General features: G+C 41.0%; 1 protein-coding gene across 2 annotated transcripts in view; it reads right to left on the bottom strand.

Annotated features, from left to right (window-relative positions):
• Positions 1-212: 212 nt before the first annotated feature.
• Positions 213-12,278, bottom strand: part of Parp8 (poly(ADP-ribose) polymerase family member 8) — a 182,815-nt gene continuing 170,749 nt past the window's right edge. For both annotated transcript variants that reach the window (XM_076551870.1, XM_042261529.2), the window contains exons 24-27: positions 11,464-11,537; positions 10,241-10,310; positions 9,371-9,455; positions 213-588 (exon numbers count right to left, since the gene is read on the bottom strand). In XM_076551870.1, the coding sequence (XP_076407985.1) occupies positions 486-588; positions 9,371-9,455; positions 10,241-10,310; positions 11,464-11,537 (332 nt within the window). In that variant the 3' untranslated portion in view covers positions 213-485. The remainder of the gene's footprint in view (positions 589-9,370; positions 9,456-10,240; positions 10,311-11,463; positions 11,538-12,278) is intronic.

The raw sequence follows: 12,278 nt of genomic DNA, 5'->3' as shown, positions 1-12,278 counted from the left end.
ACATGAGAACAGGAATATCCCTCCCACAGCATTTGAATGCATGTGTGACTCATACTGAGCACATCACAAGACACTGTCCTTATTGCAGACTGTCCGGTAGATTTAGAAGCCATTATAAAATGACCTCAATCCTATTTCAGTACCCTAAAATAGCAGTACATAATACCAAATGTCCAATTAAAGAATTTAATATAAAAATATCAGCACAAAACTGTTTTTTCAATCTGTTTATTGTGTATGCAACCCAAACTTGAGTTTAAGTGCTGTTTAATGTTTATTACTAGATTCCATAACCCTACAATTGGTAAATCTTATACCATTTTAGGTATTTAATGAAATATTTAGAAATACTAAGAAAAGAAAATCAGTATTCAAAGGGTTAATTTTGTTTATAATAACAATAAATTATTTTTTATCATCTTCTTCAGTTCAAAATCCAGCTTTGAACCCGAGGAAGCTTTCCAATCCTGTTAAGCGGTGGGACTCTAGCCAGTAGCAGTCTGATTACCAATTACTCGGAGTATCTCTTTGTGAATGCCTCCTTCTTGCGTGTTGATATTAGCATCTCCCACCTGGCCGTCTTCATAGCTACAACAGAAGCAGAAACAGGAAACATGGACAAAGATGCCAGTGTTTGTATGGCTTCAAAATGCTGTTGGATCCCTAAAAAGTAACCCAAGGACACCAAAAAACACAGGCTAGTTTTTTTAGTAGTATCTAATGTGTGTTCAAGATGAAACTCGGCATAGTTGGTTCTTTTATGCCATGCCTTAATTTATTCCCTTCCCTCCACTTGGATGTTAAGTGCTTCATCCCACATACAACACTGCCAGACTTGTAGGGACACCCCAGTATCCTTTCCCAACAGCTGCTATGACATCAACTGCAAAACACTCCACCCCCTTCACCTTTCTCGGGGTCTGGACATCTTCACCCCACTGGTGTCTCAGCTGTCCCCTCCCAGCTGGTTGCACTGGCTTCCCAGTCTAACCCTGCTTCATTGCCATTCCTGCTGCCTAACTAGTGCTTTGCAAGGAAAACTCCAGTTTTCCGTCTTAACCGGCAACTTGTTCTCTTTCATCTGTCATATATTTATATGTATACTGGTGCTTCGCATAAGACCGCAGGCCTGCTAAGTTCAGCCTAGCAGAGAAAGTGAACACACGATCCTAAAGGACCGCAATTGCTCAGTGCTTGAGAAAGAAATAATTACATCCTAGATAATTCATTTTCTCAAATAAGCTGACTTAGGCAATAAGAATTTCCAAAGAGCAAATTCTCAAACTCGAAATGATAATATTCAGAGTGAAATAGGTGAAGAATTAATTCTGTGACATAAAAACGGCTTCAAGAAAGAAGCCGCAGGGAAGCGGTAATTACTTCAAAATAGATAACCAGGGGCATAAGCACAGTGTCTCGGAGATTAATGCACACCTCTGTCTTCTCCTCACCATACTTAAATTCTCCCCAGACAGCATGAGGTGGGAAAATAAAACACTGACACACAGAACAGGACCTTAGCTCATTACATAATCCACTGCTTAAACAGCAAGTGATGAGTCCACTTGAATTCAGTCCAAGGTCCAAGGCTGGGCTTGGTCTAGGATACTGATAGACTTGGTTAAGTCTTACCATACAGTTTTACTATTTTAGATACAACTTGCCCTGTTTCCTCCATCCCCTTGTTGTAACAGTACTGTACAATGGGAAATCTTAAAATGCATGGTACATAGTCCAAACACTAATATTTTCTCAGGAAGTCAAACAGTAAATGCCACACTGGGAATTGGGAAATATGGGGACTGGTGCGATGGCTAAGCAGTCAGAGCATTTGCTGCTCCTGCACAAGACTCAGGTTTGGCTCCCAGTGTCCACATCAAGTGGCTCACGACCACCTGTGTCTAACTTCACTTCCAGGAAATGTGACACCGTCTGGCCTGTGAAGACACCTACAAGCACATGGTACACATAAGATCACACATGCACATACATATACACATATATAAAATAAATAAATATATTTTTAAAAGGAATTAGAAAGTGTGTTACAGTTGTTCAAACTAAATCAGATGTTTGGAGGCAGATTATATAAAGATAGCCTTTAAGCAAAACCTATTATCCTACAATTAAGAAAAGGAAGAGGATTAACAGAAGGTGGAGGGGGACAAGAAAGTGTAAGGGATGGAATACAATTAAAATGCATTATGTACACATATGAAATGTCGTAATAAAATCTGTTATGCTAATAGAAACACTAAAAAACCATATTAACCTGGTTTTTCTATGAACACAATGATATGTCCATATTTATTAAAGGAGGAGGCAGGTTGCCTGGAACATAGGCAGACTAACTTTTACCAAGGCAGACTAACTTTTACCAAGGCAGACTACCTTTCCATGATTTGGATCTGAAGTGTATGAGGCCGAGAGAAAGAGAATGGAAGGGACACAGAGAAAACCATCCTGCCAGGAGAGAGAAGGCAGAGTGGCAGGTCTCAACTTTGTCCGGGGCTGCGACTTTCCAACTTTAGATTACTGCTTCCACATAATTTAAAACTGTCTCATCCAGGTTGGCTTCTTCTCTGTTACAGCTTTGGTACACTCCCGACACCTACTGCATTCTATGCAATCTGGACTTTCACTGAATAAGACATGCTTAGCCTAACTGATAACTGACGTGCAGCTTACATGCTATTATTTCTGCTCTGCACAAGGCGAAATGGACCTGTAAATAGGATTTGTCTGTAAATCATTATAATCATTTCTTGTTTTTTGGCTCAACTGTCAACATTTTCCCTCCTGACCTTAATGTTCTACTTAAGTCATGAAAATTCTGCCTGGGCCTCAGGTGATGCCCTCAAATGATGTTATCTCCTCTGCGTAAAATATATAACATATAGCTCATCACTCTATTGCTTGCTCACTTCTCTCTCTCTCTCTCTCTCTCTCTCTCTCTCTCTCTCTCTCTCTCTCTCTCCCTTCCTCCCTCCCTCCCTCCCCCCCTCTCTCTCCTACATTGTTTCATTCCTGAGCTAGCTAGCTTCCGATTATTATTTTGAATATCTTTGCCTCTTCTTCCTCAGTCTCTCAGCTCGATGATTTCCAGCACACAATGGATTCTAGTTCCTTTTCTCCTAGATATATCAAACTCCCTCAACTCTTTCAGCCTTTCCCAAATTTTAACTACTATCCATATGTTGATTCCTAGAATTTCATCACCATACTTCCAATCCTTGCATCTTTTTCTGATATAGTTTTCCACAGACATCACTGATGTAATGCATTTAAAACACTGTAGTCACATATAATCTCTTCATTGAAATAGATCACTATTTTGGAGATGCTTTTAAACAATAAGTATACTACCTGCTTCTGTGTAAGACATTTGTGATGTGAGTGCCCATGCACAAAGAGAACTTCACAAGAGGAGGAAACAGAAAGATAGTAGATAGATAGATAGATAGATAGATAGATAGATAGATAGATAGATAGGGGTGGATGGATGGATGGATGGATGGATGGATGGATGGATGGATGGATGGATAATCCCACAGTGGTGAGGCAGGGGTGAGGCAGTATGGGAACACAGAGACAGTGTGCAACTCTATAGGTGAATTCAGATGTGACTTCTGACAAGGAAACTAGAGAAGGTGGAAAACACTAAGGTTTACTTTGAAGAAAAGGGACTGGAAATGTAGCTTTGGGTTTGAGCATTTGCTTAGCATGCAATTGTCTTAGGGCTTCAAGAGCAGAATGATGTTTCTCCCTTTTCTGTCTTAAATTTCTGCATATCAAACCTGAATCGTCAGTGTGAAAAACACAATAGTTAATATATTTGTCATTGTACAACATTGGTTTTGAGAGCAATGAAATTAGAAGCAAGGGAGCTTTCTGACGAATTCTGTGGGAGACAGTGATAGATCTATAGCATTACAAGTATTGATAGGGGAAAATGGTAAAAAGACAAAACCTAGGAGCAGGTGAACACAGCTCAGCTTTTTGTGTCTGATAAATGAAATTCTGCATAGATAAGAGACATTGAGGTGTTACAAAGGGGATTTTAAATAATGGGTTCCACTTGGTATACATTGATTTTTTTTAAGGTATTGTAGGATGTTTGAGAGTAAAGAGTCACTGAGCAGTGAAGTGCAGGCCTTCACTCTCTCCTACCAGACAAACACCGGGTACCAAAGTCAAAAGGACATACATACATGGTAGGTGCTGCAAAGATGGAGAGCAAGAGAGAAGGCCATGCAGAAAAACAGATAATACAACAGAAATATGCCCTGCTCATTGCCTGGTTCCCACGAAGCAGAAGCACCAAGAAGCCTCTGGAAGGAGGGAAACATGAAGGAAGACTTGGACGAGGAGTGAGAATTAGATACACTGGTGTGAGAGGGCCAAGGACAGAACCTAAAGAACAGAACCTCCACCGTGAGGAGCACAGCACACGGTTGGGGGTGTAAAGCTTGCCCCCTCCCCCCAAGGTACAAAAGCAGCTGCATGCCACCTCCCCTACCCTTACAGCATGAGTGCCCAGAGGGTGAAGAGATCAGGGTGTGAGGCACTGAGACTCTCACGGTAAGCGGCGGCTGCCATGGACTCTAAGACACTGCCAGGGCAGCTTACAGCTTGGGAAGTGATCTGGTTGGAGACAGACTGGGTTTAGGGTACTTTAGAGACGGAGCAGAGTTCTTCGACTCTATCAGTATTTATGACGCACACAGGGATGCCTTCACTGGCAAAGGCGGTGTTCTGTCTTCTAATTTTGTAAGCAAATTGTTTCCTACGGATGTCTCAAGTTGAACTGTGGAGGTCTACAAACTCATAACTAAAGAGGATGTTTATTTTACCTGATGGTCATTATAAATTTCGTATTTTATACATTCTTCTTGTATGTGCCAAAAGCATTTCAAACTTTTTAAAACTATATCAAAACCATATATAATCCCTGCACTCGGGAAGCTGAGGCAGGAGGATCATGGCTGAGTTTAAGGGCACTATGGATTACACAGTGAGACCCTGTCTCATGTAAGAAAAAAAGTTACTGACTGTACATCAGATACAAAGTGCTTCTGGGATGTGGGGCAGAAAAAAGACAAGAGAAGGAAACTTTGCTCCAAGGCTTTTATTCAATCTGAAGATAAATGAGCTAAATTTTAAGAGTAATTCTGCCATGAGCCACAGGAACACCAAGACACCATGGTCTTCTAGCCCAATTTTCTAGAAATGTTAAGGAAGTGGAGATAGTCAAACTACACCTTAGAAGGCAAAATGGACTAAAGAGGAAATCCTGAAATTTATGCAGGACTGAGATCTGCTTGGTCCAAGGACATGGCATGTCTGGCCCATTTTCTGCAGAGAAAATGTTTTATGGGATCTTTACCACTGTTGTGCTTGTGAACTTGCTACAATGTTTTCAGAAACAGGGGTGGGTACATACTCTGCATTTATATACTTACTAATCACAGTACATGGATCATTCCCAGACAGCTCCACCTTGGGATGCAGGAAGCATCAGAGTACCAAGCACAGGCTCTCATTACCAGACCAGTAGGATTTGCCATCCTGCTCCAAATCTTTCTTGGTCCCCACACAGCTTACAAAGAGGGCCTCCTCCCACCCTTCATGGCCATTTCCTTAGCAGTGATGGAACCTGGGGGAGCCCACACCTGGCCATCTGTCAGATCAACTAACCACCCTTGATTTTATCCTACTTATGAAAAATTACAATAGTAAATTTCCCTCTCTATCTCTAAAAACCCTCTTGGTCATTATGAGATAACCTACTAGGTCCAGCGTAGTACAGATTTATTATCCCCAAACTCAGAGGACCGAAGTAGGATGATTGCTGGGAGCCTGAGACCAGCCTGCGCTACGCAATGAGTGAGATTCACGACTGAGATAAAAAAAAAAAAAAAAGGAAAGAAGAGAGGATCACACTCACTGAGTGTGCCCTAACATAAGGAAAGAAGAGGGGATCACACTCACTGAGTGTGCCCTAATATACGAAGAGAGGATCACACTCACTGAGTGTGCCCTAACGTAAGGAAAGACGAGAGGATGACACTCACTGAGTGTGCCCTAACATAAGGAAAGAAGAGAAGATGCCACTCACTGAGTGTGCCTTAACGTTCTGTGTGTTTGGCCTTTGCTTCAGCCCATCCTACGGCCCCTTTGAAGTCAGCTCTCTCATTTCTACACATAACAGGTCTCAGTGTGCTTGCACACGTGTCCACGGTTGGTGGGAAATCAAGCTTTACAATTTTTACAACTAGAAATGGGCTGGGATCTGGTCATAACATCTGAATGTCTACATTTTGCCTAAAATATTTATTCTTAGTTGATTCATTCAGGGATTTCCTAAATAACAGTTTTCAAACTTCTACCTCTCCTCCCAAAAACAGTCCAGTCATTTTGGTTTTATTTTAATATGTCGTTACACACCTGTCTATTCCCTGGTGTCCCTTGTTACACACCCGTCCGTTCCCTAGAGTGTCCCTTGTTACACACCAGTCTGTTCCCTTGAGTGTCCCTTGTTACACACCAGTCTATTCCCTAGTGTCCTTTGTTACACACTTGTCTGTTCCCTTGAGTGTCCCTTGTTACACACCAGTCTATTCCCTAGTGTCCTGTTGTTACACACCAGTCTGTTCCCTAGTGTCCCTTATTACACACCCATCTATTCCCTAGTGTCCTGTTGTTACACACCAGTCTGTTCCCTAGAGTATCCCTTTGTTACACACCCATCTGCTGCCTTGAGTGTCCCTTGTTACACACCAGTCTATTCCCTAGAGTCCTTTGTTACACACCCGTCTGTTCCCTAGAGTGTCCCTTGTTACACACCCATCTGTTCCCTAGAGTGTCCCTTTGTTACACACCCGTCTATTCCCTAGTGTCCTGTTGTTGCACACCAGTCTGTTCCCTAGTGTCCTTTGTTACACACCCGTCTGTTCCCTAGTGTCCCTTGTTACACACCAGTCTGTTCCCTAGAGTGTCCTTTGTTACACACTTGTCTGTTCCCTTGAGTGTCCCTTGTTACACACCAGTCTGTTCCCTAGTGTCCTGTTGTTGCACACCAGTCTGTTCCCTAGAGTGTCCTTTGTTACACACTCGTCTGTTCCCTAGAGTGTCCCTTTTCTCTTCTGTGTTGCTGAGATGCTGGCGAGATGAGATGCTGGAGTGCTTTTTTTTTTTTTTTTTAATAAGACACCAAATGACTATATTGTGATCACCATACTTCTGGGAAATCGGAGTAGCATGGAAATTGTCTTAATTTTCAGCATTTTCATCTACTCCTTTTAAGAAATGCATATTAACTTGCATCCTCATCATGAGGCAAAGCTCCTAACATCAGTGACCACACAATGTAAAAAAAAAAAAAAAAAAAACAAACATACAAAAAACATAAAAAAATAAAAATAACAGAGACTAAGTTTTTGCCTAATGGTTGATTTCATTCTCATCAACTTACTCTTTTCCTAGAAGCTACACTCCTAAGGGAGGCACATCACAAGGACCCTGTGGTTGTGTCCTATATAAAGGAAGAGACTAAAAGCTGTAATTAGAAGTACAATAATGACTGAATACATTCTCTCTCTGGTGTGTTCTGATTTTATCAGTCTTACCTAATGAGTCTCGTCTACTGAAGGTGCAAAGAAAAAGGATGACATCTCATTTGTGTTTACAAAGCAATCAAAATTATCTTAATGAAAACTCCCCTTTGTATTATTTTGAAAGCATCTGGGTACACCGGGTTCATCAGATGGTTTTCTCCTCTCTATTCACTTCTATGGAGAACAGGCACTCTCTTCTCCCATAATTAGTCCCTTACACATGTTTTATGTATTGCTTAAGAAAATATTTTTAAAAAGACATATTGGAAATTGAACTACTTAGGTATATAAGGCTATTATGTTCAATAAATCTGTATTTTTGTAAGCTAAAAAAAAAGATTACACAAAAGACCTGGAGTTATCTTTTTATCGACATCTGAAGCCCATCAATAAGGTTATTTTGTAATTGCTTTCCAGAAGGCCAAACTTCTAGGAATGGATAATAATCAACTAGCCAAGAAAAAGAGAAGAGTGTTTCAGGAGCTTTGCAGCAGAGACCTACACTGGCTTCACTGAATCTCAGAAAAATGTTATAAGGGGATGCACACCGGCAGCTTCCCCAGCAGCTTCCCACGGGTGGGTCCTCAGAGTCCTTCTCTGATGTCATTCAGCCCCCAGAGGTTGACCTGCATGGACTTCAGCCTTGTGCTCTGCTGGCCTCCACTTTGAGCAGGGTTTGGTCAGGTGGATTTGGGCAGGACTGCCTCCTGTCTCAGCCGCCTGGACCTGAGGCTGTGTAACAATCCTACTGCTATGAGATCCTGATGCCCCACAGCTACACCTCTGCAAATCGCCTAATTGCGGGGAATGAAAGGACCATGTTCTTTGTGAGCCATCTGCCTGCTGTTGAGACTAACCGATACAGGTAGGCATACTATCCTCATTTTGCTGACAAAGCTTTCAGAGGTTATGCAACTTGCTGATTGTTCTTCCTAATTTCTGTTGAGTTGGAATTCAAACAACCTGATAAAAACAGGAGTCCCAGCTGCCATACCCACTGCTGTGAAACCAATAGCCGGTAAGTAAATGCCATAAGAAAATGACAGCTTCCATAGAATCTGTCACAGTGAACAAGCTGGCCACATGCTGAAGGATAAACACAAAACACAAAGCGTTCTGTGGACCTACAATAGACTGTACCAATTTGGATGCCATCCCTTTGACATGTTTATACAATAACCCAGATCACTTTTTCACCTTGTTTTTTTAGAAACTTCACGAACTACAAAACCAATAACTCAGTTCTTTCCAGCAATCCTTTCTGTGCCAGGTCAGGGAAGAGGCACAGCCAGACAGGGGAAGTGGGGCTGCAGGGGCAGAGACGGAATGAAAAGTCAGACTGGCTTACTGCAGCTGTTGATTTGGAATGAAAACAACGCTTTTCTTTCTACTTGTGTGCCAACACATACGCAGACCAGCATACAGTGCCTTGCCAGCACATATTATAGGAAACGTACATCAATTTTTATACAATATTTTCATTACTACTTTCTCTGTCCCCAGTTGTAAAGTAGTTCACTATTAAGGATATATGGGTGGTTAGAAATCATGTTTTCCTTTAGTTCTTCCAAATTAACAGCATGTAACCATCACTTTCCTAAACAAGCTTATTGAAATGGAACAATCATTAGACTCAAGAGGGTTTCAATTACTTGTTTGTTATATTTGGCAGCTAAAGTGAACAAATAACGCTGAAGTCACTGTTTTATTTATAGAAAAATAAGTAATGCACAAATGTGATCCTTTAGACTTACACAAAAAAGAATCGTGTACAGACATGATCCGTGTTTGGGACAACCCATATCTCTCCATGTTTGTGCAGGTCAGGTGACGTGATCACTGTAAGTGGAGATAAAAATTAAAGAGCTATTTAATTCTAAGGGAATGGAAATCCATTATTAGTAACTACCTTCCTTCTCTCTGAAATCGAAGAGCAAAAATAGCTGTCCAAATGAATATAGCCATGCCAGTCATCAATAAATGTAAATAAATTTTAAAAAAGGCCACTTCACAACTAAAGAAATCATTTGACTATCATCAGAAACACACAGGTCCTGATGTGATGCCAACATCAAGTTATTGTCACACGTAACACTCGGGTGTTGAAAACTTGAGACAGACACTGGTGGCTGTGGACAGTTACAGCACAAAGAAAAGGTGACTTGTAGCCAGTCAGATTTCAGAACAAGAATGAAGAATATGATCTCGAAAACCACCTCTCAGTCTGTCTACACTGAGATCAGAACGAAATTCCTTCACTGGAGGAAGGGAAAAGGCTATTATTGCGTTATCTTCACAGTGCTTGGCTCATTCAAGGTTTTCATTATCACACACACACACAGTCCAGCCCCAACTTAAAGAGGAAACAGCATATTAACCAGCAAGAACTGCGCTCTCTGCAAGTTGAGTTACATTCAGGAAATCTACCAGAAAAAAAATACAGTGCTGTTTGAACCCACACCCACTCTGCACTTTGGTTTTAACCTCTGCAATCCAACGGGGCTCATTTCCCACAGTGCCCGCTGAGATGGTCTTAAGGAACAATTCACTAGTCTACCACAAACACTCTGTAAATACCTTCAGTTCGGAAACGAAAAGCCAGGATGTAAGGCCCAGGCACTCACCTTCACATAAGGCTATGCATTTCAAGTTACGGCTTTGCAGGAACTGGGATTGCTGTCCCTTTTTCTGAGACTAAATCATAAAACAATTTTAAAATTACAGTAAAAATGGGATACTCCAGTAAACATCAACAATAAGTGTTTGTCATTAAAAAGCAAGAGTAACTAAGACTGTTGCAGAGGCTATCCACCAATATCTATGTATTCTTTTAATATCCATCTGTTTTTGTTGCATTCTTTAGTTTACGTAAATATAATCACTATCAAATTACTTATAAAGCCAGTAAACTGAAACAAGGGTAGAATAGAGCTCAGTGATCTCAGAACATACAACTAGAATTCAAAGTTAGGTTAACTGATGAGGCTGGCAAGTTTCCATCAAGGCAAACAGAATGAAACTTGCATGATCTTTTCAAACATTAAAACCAACCACCCCAGATTATGCAACCATCAAAACCAACCCACATTTATAGCAACATTTACTGAGTCACAGAGATTTCAAAAGCACCTCATGCAGAAGCTGAGTTTCCATTCAGATATTGATGGGCTAAGTTCATCATTCATCTGATGGGTTTTAGTTTGCCCGGGGTAGTCTTATTTTCTCTATAAGAGCCTGAGATTTGCCCTCACTCTGTCCGGAAGGTTCTTTCTCTCAGAGTCACATGGCTCATGACCTCTCCATCTCCAATACTATACTCAAAGGTTATCTGCTCAGAGTGTTTTCTCCTGACCACATCATTCACTCCAGTATCAGCTCCCACACTATAGCATTATTAAACATCTCTTACTGTGAGGTATCTTTCTTTGTCACTTAGTAGTCTGTCGCTCTAAGCATGTTGGTAGTGTTTATGCATTCCCAGTAGAACAAGAATAGTAATCTGGTTTTAGTGCCTGGATTGTAGGATAGACTCTGGTAACACAATGGGAGACCAGGATATGTATGCATGCGTGCGTGCGTGCGTGCGTGCGTGCGTGCGTGCGTGCGTGTGTGTGCGCGTGCACGTTCACATGCACATGTGCATGCATGCATATGCATACTCATGAATGTATGTTATTACCCACAAGCTATGTGGTCTTTGCATTTAGAGTGAGTTTGAATCTTGATGAGAAAGGACCACTTAATGTAATTATTTTGCCTTAATAATACTGAGTATTTATCGACATCCTGCTGTCTAATGAGGCGGCAATTCACTAATCATATGCAGTCTCGTGAGCGGCCACAGCACCTGTGATGCGTTGCTGCTTTTACTACTTGAAGCTGGCTCGTCCTTGGTCGACACCTTCTGCTTCTTGTTCATCCCTGAAAGAACACCAGCACAATAGGAACTCAGGGATACAGCTGATTGAAGCAACTGAAAGCACAATCCACCTACGTCAAACGTGGTACTGTGGCCAGAAGCAGAATCACATCAAGCCAGAGACAGTTATAACAGGCTCACCAGGGAACAGCTGCTTGTGCCCCAGACCCTGGAGTGAATGGTCTGCAGGTCTGGGAAATCTCAGAAGAGTTAGGGAGTAGGAATCTCTGTTCATTCTTGGCATTAAAAATGGGGATAGAAAATTCTCTGGTATACACTAGAATTAGAAAATTCTGAAAAGTTGATTTAAAAATGTTTAGTTAATTAGAATTAATTTTCACCCTTATTGTCTGCTGAGTACAGGAAAAGATAAGAATGGGAAATGCAGACAGGAACAAAGAGGTATTTCACCATGGTGTTGTAAACTACCAATATACATTCACTTCTCTGTAGAATTACAATGTTTCTAACTCAAAGAACTCTATGTTCTTTTGCCTATGCTAAATCATAAATCTTAGCTCTTGCTCTATTAAAGTCATGATATGATATCCTATTGTGAAAGATTTTAGAAAAACTGAACCAATATATTTCACTGTAGAATATGCAGAACTAAATCAGTGAGAGTGCACAATGTACAATCATACCAGAAACTAAAAAAATTCTTTCATTTCAATAAAAATCTTGGTGGCAGAGGCAATAATGCTCAACAATTTGCAAAGTATGGTCCTGGCAGAGCACTGCAT

This window comes from Peromyscus maniculatus, chromosome 15 (genome assembly GCF_049852395.1).
Source record: "Peromyscus maniculatus bairdii isolate BWxNUB_F1_BW_parent chromosome 15, HU_Pman_BW_mat_3.1, whole genome shotgun sequence".
In the NCBI taxonomy this organism is placed as follows: Eukaryota; Metazoa; Chordata; class Mammalia; order Rodentia; family Cricetidae; genus Peromyscus; species Peromyscus maniculatus.
This window is presented reverse-complemented; position numbering and strand designations above follow the sequence as displayed.